A 14,911-nucleotide genomic window follows, 5' to 3' on the forward strand; every position below is an offset into this window, starting at 1 on the left:
GGTTCAAAAATAAAATCAACACCTTAAAATTAAAAATGGTTCATTTATGTTTTTTCATCCACCTGAATAATACGTAGTTGCGCATTACATCCGGGCCTCGAGTTTGACATATGTGGTCTAAATAATAAGACTATGTTTAAGATGTACACTAAACATTAAGGTTTTGGTGCAGTAGGAAGTGGAAAAGTTCATTCTCAGCCACAGTTATCATTTACTGAAGGTTTTTTTTTTTCTTGTTGTCAAACTGTTTTCTCTTCTAATATTATTTACACTTTGGTACTACAACATTTGTTTTTGGCTTCCAGGTGTAACAATGAGAACGAGTGGTACCAGATCCATGAAAACATCATCCGGAAGTCAAGCACCAAATACACAGCGCCCAGCACCAACTACGGTAGGGACAAGCTATTTTAGTAGTTAAAACACAAAATATATTTTAATGTGCATTAATAGTCAAGTCAAGACAGTGGAAACCGTCTTGACTGAACTGCAAACTGTAGAAGCTCACATCAATGGTCTTCCTGATCTCCACTCTAGGAGGTCAAGGAAAATGTTTGAATACTGATCCACCATTAAGTTTGGGCACACTACATTGTGTTTTTATTATTTTTGATTCGATCTTTTTTTTAATGACTTTCCAAGTTTTTAATATTAATTCAGAGAAACATAACAAAAAAGAAGCATGTTCACTATTTTATCGGCTGAACTGTGTTCACATCTAAAATACTTAATTCATATTTTAAAACTGTGTTTTGCTTCTCCTACGGATCACAAATTTATTTTTTTCCTCTTTCTTGCATATTCTTGTTATATCAAGTCTTATGCATTTGTGAAAAAATGAATTCCCAATGTAAAACAGTAAGCAGGCTAAATGGCAAGTAAATAATGAACTAAATTAACCCCTTGCTGTCACTTTCAAACCACTTTTCTGTAAGAAAATTGGTCCATGAGGACACTGCTCTTAGTTAAAGTGTTTTAAACTAATGCACACAGAAGCCAGAAAGTTAGAAAAATATATGTATGCCTCCCAGGAGAAACTCCTTAACATCGTCTGACTGATTCATAGATGTCATCTCTTTGACATCAGCTGGAAAATCATCTTAATTGGTTTCTCTGTAGGAGACTCAGCCTGACCTGCAGTTACACCCTGAGCTCCTGTGGCCACAAAGTGTGACACATTTTAACTGAACTTTGTGGTTGGTTCGATCTGAAATGTCATTTGAGACTGCCTCAGTGAAATCTGTGGAGTTCTTCTCAGATCTGAGAATTAAAACCGGCTGTATAAAAGCAATTAAGTAATTACTCGTGTATTTAATTTCGGTTTGTGCTTGTGTTTTTAAGAGCAGAAATGCAGCTATTTTTGCTCTTCTTTAGAAATGAATTGGCCAAGATTTTTCTTTTTCTTTACATATGCCTTTCATCCTTTTCTCTTTTATTTCTGCTTTTGTTCTGCTCTCTTATTTTTCTGTGAAGTTACTTATTCTCAAGTCTTCTCCTCATGAAATCCTGCAGGACTGATCATCTCCCTGCAGCTGCTCAGAGGTGACATGGAGCAGGTCCGCAGAGAAAACCCTCTCATTTTTAGCAGGGGGGTAGCCATCACTCGGAAACTGGGATTCCCAGATGTCATCATGCCAGGTGAGTCACATCCTGCACAATGTGCTCCAGTAACACGTGTCCACCCACACTGTTTGTTTTATTTTTAGGTTCTGTCTGAACACAGCACAATATTCAACATCAGGGAAATATTAGAAGTGAAAGAATTCCAAATTTGACTTTTGGAAAGGGTGTTTTGAATCTTACAACTTAATTTAAAAAATGAACTGGATATTTATTATGGGGACACATGGGACCCTCTTACATTTGATGTCTTTTCAGAGTTTATAATATTAGCATCAGTTTGTGCCAGCATCGTCTCTGCATGGATTTGAAATGGGTTGATGGTGTAAATACGGTTAACAGCATTTGCTTTGTTTCGGCACTAGATTCTTGAAGCAGACGGCGCTAAATACACATAGGATCAATAATGCCTGTCAAGGTCAATGGATCTGAGCAATTTGCATCACTTCTTGCACCAGGTTGCTGATTTTATCAATCTAGCCGTAGCGGATGAACCTGACAAGCCTTTTCTTAAAACCTACAAAACCTCTGACTAGATAAATCTCTTTGATATCAAGGTTCAAAATGATTACTTCGTAAAACTTCCTTTGCATCAAAATTACACAAAGCTTTCAACAGAAAATATTTTTTCATGCTGTCTGAAAGAATGCAAAAGTTCCCTTTAAAATTTAAATTTGCTCTGGTTAAAACTTATATAAACGCGTATTAAATGGGGCTGGCTTTCCCCTAAATGTGTGGACAAACTCCCAGTTTAGATAAATGCCATTTCCCCAGGTAAGCTGTTTTCAGAATAAATGTGCCTCTGTATTTTGTTTGATAATTAGAAGAACTCCTGTTTGCATACATTTGGTATCTACAAATAGCTTTGTGCAACGACCCAAACATAATCCTCAGTCAAAACCTAAGGCACTACATGACATTTTATATTGCTCAAGTCTCACAAAAGACTGCATTGTTTTTTAATAACTTGGTTCATTTATTCCAAGACTTGAGCTGTTCAGTTTACATTTTGAGTTCAGCTTTTGTTGCTTCCTTTTTGTAACAAAACATTAACATCAACAACGTTTGAGATGTTTCACAGATGTTCTTCATCAAAATGCAGAAACAATTTCAATGGTACTTTAGACTCAACAAGTACTGCCCTGTCTTTGTTTCATTTTAACACGACTTTATGAAGCTTCACCACAGTGAGACAGAGAACATAATAAATCCATGCACGCTCCTGCAGCATGAACGAAATATGAGATCGACACGTCACTATGACAGGTCATGTAAATATGTTTGACCTCAGTGGATTTCTTATGAATGCATCAAGTGACTTTCTAGTAAAGTCTCTGTTTTTCAAGGTTCTTACTAATGTATAAATATCCTCCGTCAGATATGTGGGCTTTTAATTTACTAGACAGTCAAACCTTCTGTCCTACAGGACAAACATTTTGCTAACACAAGTGGCATCCTGTCTGTCACATACTATTGTGACCCTCGTCTTGTGAGTTTATGGAGCACATATTTTCATTCTGACCTGTTAATTTGTTAACTTCCATATACTGATTTTAATCTTAAAATATATCAACAAACAATCTTAGCCTTCAGGTGCACTTAAACTGCACTTAGCTTCTCTCACATGGAATAACACAGCCATGTCTGTGGCATCAGATCCTTCCTGTTTTGTTTTATTTGTATTTATAATGAGAATTTAACATTTATCCCCCAACTTACTGTGTTATATTTTCAGAAATTACCCAAATAAGCACATTAACCCTGAACCTGTCCTCTAAAGCAGAGACAGCAGGGCTGTATTGTAAAAAACACAACATGCCAAAGGGTCTTTCACACCTCTTTCACACACAGTAAGCACTCCTCCCCTCCGGCAGAGATGGAGTGAGTATTTAACGCCCAACCTGATGTATTAGAGGTGACGCCTCCTCTGTAAGGACGAGCTTAAAATGACAAATGAATCCACACAGGATAACACAGGTCATTTGTCTTCTGTACGTTAAAGATATTCAGCTTTAAATGTGTCTGAGATTTAGTCTGTGCTTGAGGACACGTGTGTCCTTTAGACCCTGTCTTTGTATTTGACAATATGTTTTATAGTTTTTAAATGTGAACAGACTGAAACGGTTAATTGTATGTTATTATAATTGTTGTTTTTGTATCCTTTCCTGGAATCAGGCGACATCCGTAATGACCTGTACCTGACTCTGGAGCGAGGAGACTTCGAGAGAGGAGGGAAGAGTGTTCAGAAAAACATCGAAGTGACCATGTATGTCATCTACGCAGATGGGGAAGTGCTGAAGGTATGAAAGTGATCCTACATACATATGCTGCTCAGTTTGATATCAGTAATGTAAGAAGAGGAGATAACAGCAACTTGCAATGGATGAAAGAAACAGCATTTCCGCAATTAACCTCAAACTTCTTTTTACCTCCGTCATTGAGTTCAGCAGACAGATGTTCTGGGGGTAGAATTATGTTTAAAATTCAACCAATAAATATATTTAAATACTTAACATTATCCAACCTACTGCTCCCAATCAACAATACCTCACACATCTAAAAATGAGCTGCTTAAAACTGCAGTTGTTGCATCTTTTTTTCATGTTTGTTTGTCTGTTTGCACAAACTCTCTGGCTCCCCCTGCAGGACTGCATCAGTCTGGGTTCAGGGGAGCCCAACATCCCGGAGTATCGCTCCTTTGTCCTTTACCACAACAACAGCCCTCGCTGGAGTGAAGTGATCAAGCTGCCGATTCCCATCGATCGTTTCAGAGGCTCCCACCTCCGCTTTGAGTTCAGACATTGCTCAAGTGAGTGTGTTATGCGTACCCTCAGTGGGTTAACAGAGCTGGCAGTGAGAAACGTGTTATAAATAAGACTGTGAAACATATTATTGGCAGTAAAACTTTCATTGCTTCTCTCCTTTTACATTTCTATTTCCTCCCTGTTTTCTCTCACTGTACAGCAAAAGATAAAGGAGAGAAAAAACTTTATGGCTTTGCCTTCACCCCTCTGATGAGAGAGGATGGAACTACATTATCTGACGAGAGCCATGAGCTGTACGTCTACAAGGTCAGAGAAAAACGCTGCTTACTCATACGTTTGTTCATCATCTTCTTCTATTATAGACTTTAGTCTGGAAATAATATACAGTTCTTTTGCACTTCCAGGCTTTCACTATACTGACCAGTTCAAAATGTGAAAACTGTCAAAATACACGCGTTAGATTAAAAAAGTGAATCAGATTTCTTTTGATTTTATTAGTTGAAATTTAAATCGGCATTAAAACAAGAGCACTTGTTTTTAAATTTCTCTACCTTTTCATCCTCTTTTTCTTCTTTGTGGGTTTAGTGTGATGAGAACACAACCTTCAGTAACCACGCCCTGTATCTTGGCCTTCCATGCTGTAAGGACGACTTCAACAGCTGCCCCAACATCCCGTCCAGCCTCATCTTCCAGCGAAGCACCAAGGAGACATTCTGGATCGCCACGCAGCTTTCCTCCACCAAACTCACTCAGAACGGTAACCGGTTAATCCAGTAGCTTTTAAATCCGCTATCAGAAAATTAAATCTTCCTTCAGTTATAAAAAATTTTAATAAATACATTAAAAACATCTCAGTTTTACAGGGAAACAGAATCTTTTCATAGTAGGCCTACTAAACATCCACAGTGTCGATGCTTAGCATAATTTTGTTCAATATGTTCTGAAATAAGGCACTAAGGCCTCAAATATAACAAAAGAATGTGACTTCAGTTTTCATCGCTCACATTATAATCAAAATATAGTCACAAACAGCACGCTACAATATATAACAAAAACGCTTATTAAATAAGGATACTTCTCACCAGTATTTGTTTCCAGCTGAGAAGCTGACTACCCTGTGAGGTATTCATTGAGTTCAGCAGACAGATGACCTGGGGATAGAAACTGTCTCTGTACGGCTAGTTTTTGCTATAGCGCTCTGTGGCACCGACCAGAGGATGGCTTGACCTAAATACTGGCCTGAGACCTGAACAGGTTATGAACAGAGGGAATGTCAGTCCTGATGATCCTCACAGGGACACCAAGTTGTTTGCTGCAGTTTGGACCTCTATTGTACAGTGGATGAGCCAAACCACACAGACATGCAGGACAGACTGGAAGAGGACAGTTTAGTAGCTGACCAGCAGAAATCTATGCAGGACCTTCTTTTAGATGGAGTGGATGTGTGAGGACGGTCGGGGTTCCTGAGAAAACTGGAAAACAGATCCTAGGACCTGGAAATTATCCACAGTTGACAGTGTTGTAGGGCAGGGGGTGGGGGTTTCTCCTGAAGTCCCCTGTCATCTTTATTAGGTTTAGCTCCAGGTGGTTCTGACTGCACCAGTGAACCAGCCTATCCACCTCCTGTCTGTGTGCAGACTCATCACTGTACTGGATCAGAGTAATGACAGTGGTGTCAACATTCAGGAATTTTATAAATCTTATTTTATAGATGGATCGGTTGATGTGCAGCCATTTTTATACATGAAGAAGAGGAGTGGGGAAAGATCATACTGATGTTGATGTTAAGCTGGAAAAGATGCTTCCCAGCCTAATCTGTTGCTGCTTCTGGTGGAGGATTTCTAACTTGATAATGTTGAAGGCAGAGCTGAAGTTAATAAACAGGATCCTTGTTTATGCCCCTGGATGGTCGAGGTGGCACAGGACAAAGTGTAGAGCCAGGTTGACTGTAACCTCTACCAGTCTGTCGGTCTGGTAAGCAAACTGCAGGGGGATCAAAAAGGAGCCTGTGATGTCTTTCAGATGCTTCAGCAGCAGGCACTCAGAGGATTTCATGACCACAGACGTCAGCACAACAGGCCTGTGGTCATTTAATCCTGTGATGGTGTGTTTATGTGGACTGGGATGATGGTGGAGCTTTTTAAGCAGATGGAAACCTCACACAGTCTGAGAGAATTAAAGATATCAGTGAAGATGGGGTCAAGTTGTTAAGAAAGGGGAGTTTCCTAATGGACCTGGGCCTTCTACACACTCAGACACTGGAAGACCCAGTTCTCATCATCATCTGTGATCTGTAGAGCCGGCAGTGGTGAGGGATGTGGATGTTTAAGGTGGTGTTGGTGGGAAGTTTGGGGGGGGGGGGCTCTGTGTGAGGTGTGCAGGACCAGCAATCAAATTTACAAAGTAGTAGATCCTCAGCTAGACTTGGTGACGCAGCATATGGGGAAGGTGTCTATAGCTGGCAATAAACTGCTAACATGTTGTAAAGGCAAACCACCTCTTCACAGCTCAACATATTTGTTTACTTTAAATACTTTTTGAGTTGTCATATTTTCCTGATTCTGTCTAAAGTTATTAATCCAACCATGTCATAATCAGTATTTCATTGGGTCACTTCATCATTGTGTTTATTATGTTTCCATTATTTTCTCAGTGGACCTCCTGGCTCTCCTTAAGTGGAAGGCCCATCCTGACCGGGTCATGGACATCCTTGGGCGTCTGCGACACGTCAGTGGTGAAGAAATAGTCAAGGTGAGGTTCACTGTGACAACAAAAGGGAGGAGGAAAGCTCTGTTTGTGCCCATAATTCTTATTACATCCAAATAACTTGTCTTATGATCATGACGTTTGTGGTTCCAGCAGTGAGAAACTGCAACTAAGTATCATTTCTGTAGTATGTCAGTCCTATTTTTTTTATTTTCCATTTAGCCTGATGGATTAACAGCTTTCTTTTGTCTTTTATTTGGTTCAGCTCACTGGCTTCCCCTGCTGTAGTGTGATGTCCCCCAGGTGATAATAGGCTGCCCTTGTCCCAGATGTGTTGTTAAAGGATAATGATTTTCACTGTTTGACAGCTCACATCATCTGAGGTGTGAAAATGTTGGCAGCACATTTCAACCCAGTTTAATTTGACTGTACTTTATTTATTTTTTTATTTTTTTTACAGTTTTGTAAAGATTGAAGTAATTCTTTTGAAGTTGTATTGATGTTGGCTTGTTGAAGACCATCTGGCTGTCATGTTCACTCAGTGTTTCTCTGCAAATACTCCTACAGTGACCTTTGTATCAGTCTGCAGTCAACACTAACTCAACATTTTGACCCACTGTAGATAAACAAAGCTCCCAGCAGACTACACTACTATCATATCAACTTATTCATGTTTTTATTATATGTTTAATGCTCATTGTAAGTCTTCACATCATTTGCTTTTTTTCCTCTTTTTGTTATATTTTAGAGTTTTTCTGAATCAGAGCTTTGCATAGTTTTCATTTTTTTTGTAAGAAATGTAAACATTGAAACATAATAGACACATGAGTATTCACACCCTTTGGTGAAACACTCAAAGTTGAGCTCAGATGCATTTTGATTTCCACTGATCGTGCTTCAAAATGATTGTACAAGTTGTAGTTGACCTTGTGTGTCATACCAAAAATCTGCCATGAATTCAAAGAAACTTGTTGTAGACATCCAACATCAGACTTTATCAAATCACATAATATTAAGAACATAAACATTAAGAGTTTAGAAAAGCTACACTTTTTTTGGAAATGGAAGAAGTTTGAATTCACCAGGACCCTCCTCAGATCTGCCCACTTTATGTTTCATGTTAAAGCAGATCATTTCCTTGTTTTTCCATTAGCATGCCGGATCGCGACGTTCATCAGGGAACCCAAGCACCTGCCTTTTTGATTGCAGAGAAACATGTTACTATTTGTTTGTGTTTTTTACAGTTTCTTCAGGATATTCTGGACACATTATTCTCCATCTTGGATGACAACACAGATAAATATGGACCCCTTGTGTTCCAGTCATTGGTAAGATGGTTTGTTAAAGGAAATAAAGCAATTAGATTTGAGTAAAGACTCTGTGATTTTATATAAACATGTTAAAATATACAGTTTGCTTCAACATTTGGTACAACTATTTATCTTCTGTTCATTTTTCTTTTACCTTTTGCAAAGCTTATTGCTTATTATTTATAATTATTATTAATACTTTATTAACAGATTTACCTCTGTCTTCCAGGTTTTTATCATTAACTTGCTCAGGGACAGTAAATACTACCACTTCAGGCCGGTGATGGACACATATATCCAGAAACACTTTGCAGGAGCTCTGGCCTACAAGTGAGTTTTTCTGCCTCTGGCTCCAACTGTGTTCCTTCAACTAAGGGTGAAAACATGATCTATTCTCCAAATTGATGATCTGAAAAAATACTTGCAATAATGACAATGAGACACTGCAAGAGATGGAAATTAAATTTCATTGAGCTGAGAAAGTTTGGCTTATTTATAAGATACTTCAAGTTTTTTAATTAAGCGTTTCTTCTTTGTCGCAAAGATCTACTAAATCAAGCAGTTGAAAATGAAATAAAAATTAATAGTCAAAGTCAACTTCCTCTGATTAAGTGAAGTTGTGTTTACTGAGAGATATTACTTGGCCACCTGGTTTGATAAATTAATTGCACCACGTAATAACAGCATGAGTGTAGCTTTTGTACCGCTGTTGTGAAGACAAGTGCTGTGACTATTGTTTGTTTTTCCAGAGAGCTGATTCGCTGTCTGAAATGGTACATGGACCGCTCTGCAGAGGTGGTCAGACAGGACCACATTCAGGAAGCGATGAGGGTAAGAACGAGCAGAAACTCACAGCTTTTATACCTCCGATTGTCAAAGTAGAACCACCCATAAAGCAGTTCACGTGTTACATTAAATAAATGAGATCTAAGAAAAGTAAATGCAGTTCTGTAAGTTGTCAAATATGTTTACGTGCTCCATTGTAACCAAGCTTGTCGTTTGTTGATTTGTACAGTTTCTGTAAATAATATGCTTTCCCTAAACCAAACCAAGCCAAAAACAAAGAAAATAAATGCTCTGTTTTCTTTAGGATTATATTATATCTGTGTCCTTGCTCTGTCTGCTGACAAAGAATAGCAAGCATTTATTTTAAAATAGATGGACCATTTTTGTAGGCCCTGCAGACTGTACCACTTTCATTCAACAAAGCTGCTGAGCAGTTTGAAATATTCACCAGACTCAAACATCCATCTCAAATGAGTCACACTGTCATGTAGAAGTGGACGACATGAATTATTGAGAATAGTTTTGACATATTCTGCAGCTTTGGCTCCTAATTCTTAATTCGTCTTTTTGAAGTCTCTGTGTGCTTCAGCTGTTTTTAGCTTGTGTTTGTTACAGGATTTTAATTTATTTTACAAACTGTGTATAAACTCGTTTGTGATGTTTCCTTTTTATTAAGGTTATGCTCAACATACTGCAGTTAAATGAAAACAACTGGATTCAGTCTGCTGCATTTCTTTTGAGTTGTAGTTCATTCAAATCCAATTTTCTTCATCTACAACCTAGATTGAAACCACATTTTTACTATGAGGATAATTTTAACTGTTTACTTAATGTATTTCTATTTTGGAAGCAAACTTCTCTTGCATATTATTCAAGCTGTTTTCTGTGTGTTTATATATATATTTTTTTAAGTATCTCTCATATGTTTTTCTGTCCTAAACATCAAACTGTTATCAGGCTCTGGAGTATCTGTTCAAGTTCATCATCCAGTCTCGGATCCTCTACTCGCGGGCCACCTGTGGGATGGAGGAGGAGCAGTTTCGAATCAGCATCCAGGAACTCTTTCAGTCCATCCGCTTCGTCCTCAGCCTGGACAGCCGCAACTCAGAGACCCTCATATTCACTCAGGTGAGGGGAAACATTTTTAACGCACAAACTGAACACTGCCTTTTTACTTCAAATCTTTCATTCTTTTAAATGAACTGAATGTCACTGCTTCACTCATTTGTTCAGCTTATTTCATTATGCTTTACACAAGACTTTAATTTGCTTTTATAACATCTAGTGCCATAAATGTTTATTTAGTTTGACTTGTGTTATTGTAGAGTTTCTACCCCAGCTGTTTTGCATTAGTTGCTTTTAATTTAACTTTTTCTCCTTTTACACCTTTTTTCTACTTTCCCTGCTTATTCGCATCACCTTCTTTTTCAATCCCCTCTAACTGTCCTCCATTGGGTCCTGATGTTTTCCCCTGGACCTCCTTCTTACCCGCACACCACAGGGCTCCCAGCCTTGCCCCGGCCCCAATCAGACTCCAGGCCCCTGCGTTGGGCCTGCGGGCCCCTTAGCTCTAGTCTCTGCCCTGGGCCAGATCCAGGCCCCCGTCCCAGGGCAGGTTCCTGGTGGCGGGCCATCTAGCTGCTCTCAGGCCTGGAGCTCCAACGCTCTGCGGCCGCCTTCGTTGTCAGTAAGTAGACGTTTGGAAGAAAGCAGCAACTCCCAGTTTGTTGTGTGAAGCCCAGAGTTCCTGTTCATGTCTTGAGCTGTTTGTGAGCCTAATAAAGCACCAAACACACACATCATGTTTGGTTTCACACATTCCAACACATTCATGTTTGTTCTGCACTGACAAATCATGCCCACTGTTACACAAAACCCATTACACCATGCTCACCTATGTTAATACATTCCCTCTAACAGCAACAACTAACAAGTCTTCCCCTCCAAGTCACATTATCCTCAGTGAATATAGAAGAAAAAATAACTTAAAACTATTAGATATGAAAGAGAAAGTAAGTAAAGGGCAGTAAAAGAAAAATGTTGAAAGATCTGCAAAAAACATGGAGACCTACTAGTATCACCAGTTTAAAAGATCACCAAAAGATTTATGTTTTTCAAATTTAAAATACACAGATACTGTAGAATGATTCAAGAGTAACAAGTAAATCTGTTTTTGAGCTGAGCTAATAGTTGGCAATTATCCCTGTAGAGTAGTTCAAGATTTGCTTTTGACTGAAGTTTTTTATCTGAAGTGATCAGACTAGTGTTAATACAGACAATTTAGATACACGAAAAAGGCTAAAATCCTGACTATTGTGCACATTTGGACTGTTGAAGCTGCGTGAACAGATTTATGAACTTTACATCTCCTGAGTCATGTTCAAATCCAGTTTACTCAACCTCAAATTTTGACTTCAGCAACTGAGAAAGCAAAAAATGTGAACCTAAAGTATCCTAATTTCTATCAGCAGCTTTAGTTATTTACATAAAGAAGTCAGTGACTGCTGGAGGGTCAAGGGTCACCACTTAGCTCAGTTTATGTGTCTTTGTTTTCTACCCATACAGGTAAATCTTTGTCTTTTTTCCCTGCAGGTTTACAGTTTTTTCCCTTATTTTATTTTGTGAGATGCCTTTGTAAGTTGACTCTTTTTTCACTCCTTGTGTGCCTTTTTAAAACAGGTGAGTAGTTCTTTTGCAAAATGTAGAAAATCAATACAAAAATAAAGGTAATTTGTATTTATTTTTGGCTTATGCATATTTAATGCCCATTTGAAAACCAACACATTTTATGATGAGTCTTATCATGTTGTGGATTGGGACACACATACATGAGCTGCACACCTGAGTTGTGATGAAAAGATTCATTTTGGGAATCAGCTTTTCAAGGTGACTCAATTCTGCTCTGTTTGGTTGTTTTACAGAATCATGGACACCTTTCTCTCATTACATTCACTGAAACTGACACCATTAACCTCCTTGTTCTCTTTCTAACATAAATCTTCATCTTCCCGACCCTCACCTGTGCTGTCATCTGAATATCCTCCTAATTTCCTCACTTGTTCCATTTTTCCTGTTTTTCTTCTTTAGGCGGCGCTGTTAAACTCCTTCCCTGCCATCTTTGACGAGCTGCTGCAGATGTTCACGGTGCAGGAGGTGGCAGAGTTTGTGCGTGGGACCTTGGGCAGCATGCCATCAACGGTGCATATTGGACAATCGATGGACGTGGTGAAGCTGCAGTCCATCGCTCGAACTGTGGATAGCAGGCTCTTCTCTTTCCCTGGTAACGGCTTGTAGTTTTCAGCCTAATTTTAGTTTTCTTCTGATTTATTTTTCTCCATAACAAGAAGGAGATGTAAATGTTTTAGGAAAAAAGTAAAAAAAAAGATCCTTTGGAAACCATCAAATTCAGATTTGTTTATGAATTGTTGTTTTCAAATAATATATGAAATCATTCTGTAAACTGAATCTATTTATTTGTCAATGAGTAATCTTTAACTTGTTTGCCTCCAGAGTCTCGGAGGATTCTGCTCCCAGTTGTCCTGCATCACATCCATCTTCATCTGAGGCAACAGAAAGAACTGCTCATCTGTTCAGGGATACTCAGCTCCATTTTCTCCATTATCAAGAGCAGCTCACTGGTAACCCATGTAGACACATGAGTATAATGCAGAACGTTCATCCAAGTTGTCTCTCATGTCATTAAAGTCTGAGGATAAATTATTTTAGTCCACATCATTTTCTAAAAAAGTCACAAACTTTTAAACAGTGGTGAACTTATTAGGCTCATTTGGGAGATTTATCTAAATCTAAAGTATCACCGAAGCCAGAAAAGCTTCCTGAAGGGAGCAATAAAGATTTTTACTTTGTTTAGGTTTTAAATATTTCTACAAACCGTGCGCTCGTATTTCCTGCTACCAATTTCCAAAAAACATTGTTTTTCAATTGATACTGAGAAAGTTATGGGGATGATCTTTTACACATATATGCTAATTAATATCTGAATGTTTTTTCTTCCCTGACATCTACAAAAAGGGGAAATGCAGTGAATCCTTTTCTGTTATTTTGTATTTGTCTTGCATACTTTTCTTTCCCCTTTCCTTTGTTCTGCCCCAATTCCACTTTCTTTTCAACCTTTTTCCAAACCGTCCCCTTCACTCAATGTTTCCTCCTCGTCTCTTCCTCCAGGACACGTCTGTGCAGGAAGAGGTGGAGATGATGGTGGAATCTCTGTTGGACGTCCTCCTGCAGACTCTTCTGTCCATCATGAGCAAGAGCCAGTCGCAGGAGGCGGTAAGGGGTCAACGCTGTCCGCAGTGCACCGCGGAGATCACTGTTAGTAACTAACAATATGACTACTACTCCTTCACCGCCCTCTTCCCTGGCCTGCCCCTCGTCATGCTGCCTCTCTGCTAGGACTGGGCAATATTAAACATGGTTTCCCCGGTTATTTTCCTGTTCTATAATTTAGATTAGTTTTGACATTTGATGCACTAAGATTTAAATCTAGTCAACAGAGAATAAACATTTAAGTAGTTTTCCATATTGCCCTCTCCTAATCCATCCAGTCATTATTCCCCTGCCATCATTACTTTTCTGATTAGACACCAATCGCTTATCCTTGTTGGGAATGCTTGCATGCTCCAATATTGGCGTTAAAAGTGTTGAAAATGTTTCTTATGCTCTCCCTCACATCCTGTAGCTATTATACAGATTTTCAAAAGTTTTCATATCCCTAAACTTCTTACATTTTGTCATGTTGGAAACAAAAGCATTAATGTATTTTATTGGAATTCTTGAAGATCTTCACAAAATGGTGCATAATTGTGAAATGGATATAAAATGTATTTAAAAATTGTTTACAAATAAAACTTTATGAAGTTAACATTTGACTGTTGCATATCTATCAATTATTTTTCATTTTCATTCCTTGGCCTGAACCTACCATGTTCACTTTTCCTTTTTGTTCCTTTTTATGATCTCAAACTAAGTAAAATAATCTGTGTTTGGAATAGAAAAGTTGAAATGAAGACAAAAGTTAGGATAACAAAAGAAAACAATTTATTAGTTGCATTAACCACAGCATCACTCAGAAAATGAATGAATCATCTTTACTGATTTTATGAAAATTGAACAAATGTTTCTATTCATTCTGGAACATTAAAAGTAAATTTCAAAGTTTACCTGATTAAGAATAGTTACTACTATCCAGCACCTTTTGACGATTTTGTTTTATTCACGAAAGAGCCTCTTATTGTTATCTCTGATTGGTTCTCTGCTACGGAGGTAACAGCTTCCATGTGATTGGCTCACATGTCTGTCGCTGTCTTTCTTTCTGGCAGGGAGAGTACGTCTCGTGCCTCCTCTCGCTTCTCCGCCAGATGACTGATATCCACTTTCAACACTTGATGGAGAATTTTCAGAGCAAGGATGAGCTCAAGGTATGAAATCATCCTGCAGTCATGTTAGCAATGACAAATCTGATGCAAACGGCAGCAAAGACAAGTCAAACTGTTAAGAGGTTCAAATATTTTAAATTTTATGGTGATAAAATAATAATGATTTTGTTTGAGGAACATTGACACTTCCCTTTTCTTGACCCCCAGGAGTTTTTGTTGAAGATTTTGTGTGTGTTTAGAAATCTGATGAAGCTCAGTATTTTTCCTCGCGACTGGAACATCATGAGGCTGCTCACCAGCAAGTAAGAGACAAAAATAGTCTATATAT

At 38.4% G+C, this 14,911-nt stretch overlaps 1 protein-coding gene across 12 annotated transcripts in view; it reads left to right on the plus strand.

The window, feature by feature from the left end:
• Positions 1 to 14,911, plus strand: part of dock3 (dedicator of cytokinesis 3) — a 153,590-nt gene that overhangs the window by 123,633 nt on the left and 15,046 nt on the right. For 8 of the 12 annotated variants that reach the window (XM_016668976.1, XM_016668968.1, XM_016668965.1 and 5 more), the window contains 17 exons: positions 306 to 394; positions 1,513 to 1,638; positions 3,796 to 3,920; positions 4,267 to 4,429; positions 4,585 to 4,691; positions 4,971 to 5,142; positions 7,039 to 7,136; positions 8,336 to 8,419; positions 8,631 to 8,731; positions 9,151 to 9,232; positions 10,145 to 10,315; positions 10,689 to 10,874; positions 12,275 to 12,467; positions 12,698 to 12,825; positions 13,373 to 13,519; positions 14,527 to 14,625; positions 14,791 to 14,885. In XM_016668976.1, the coding sequence (XP_016524462.1) occupies positions 306 to 394; positions 1,513 to 1,638; positions 3,796 to 3,920; positions 4,267 to 4,429; positions 4,585 to 4,691; positions 4,971 to 5,142; positions 7,039 to 7,136; positions 8,336 to 8,419; positions 8,631 to 8,731; positions 9,151 to 9,232; positions 10,145 to 10,315; positions 10,689 to 10,874; positions 12,275 to 12,467; positions 12,698 to 12,825; positions 13,373 to 13,519; positions 14,527 to 14,625; positions 14,791 to 14,885 (2,166 nt within the window). The remainder of the gene's footprint in view (positions 1 to 305; positions 395 to 1,512; positions 1,639 to 3,795; positions 3,921 to 4,266; positions 4,430 to 4,584; positions 4,692 to 4,970; positions 5,143 to 7,038; positions 7,137 to 8,335; positions 8,420 to 8,630; positions 8,732 to 9,150; positions 9,233 to 10,144; positions 10,316 to 10,688; positions 10,875 to 12,274; positions 12,468 to 12,697; positions 12,826 to 13,372; positions 13,520 to 14,526; positions 14,626 to 14,790; positions 14,886 to 14,911) is intronic. The other 4 variants (XM_016668974.1, XM_016668972.1, XM_016668973.1 and 1 more) reach the window with 2 other exon arrangements.

The sequence above is a fragment of the Poecilia formosa genome, unplaced genomic scaffold, assembly GCF_000485575.1.
Source record: "Poecilia formosa unplaced genomic scaffold, Poecilia_formosa-5.1.2 Scaffold18, whole genome shotgun sequence".
In the NCBI taxonomy this organism is placed as follows: Eukaryota; Metazoa; Chordata; class Actinopteri; order Cyprinodontiformes; family Poeciliidae; genus Poecilia; species Poecilia formosa.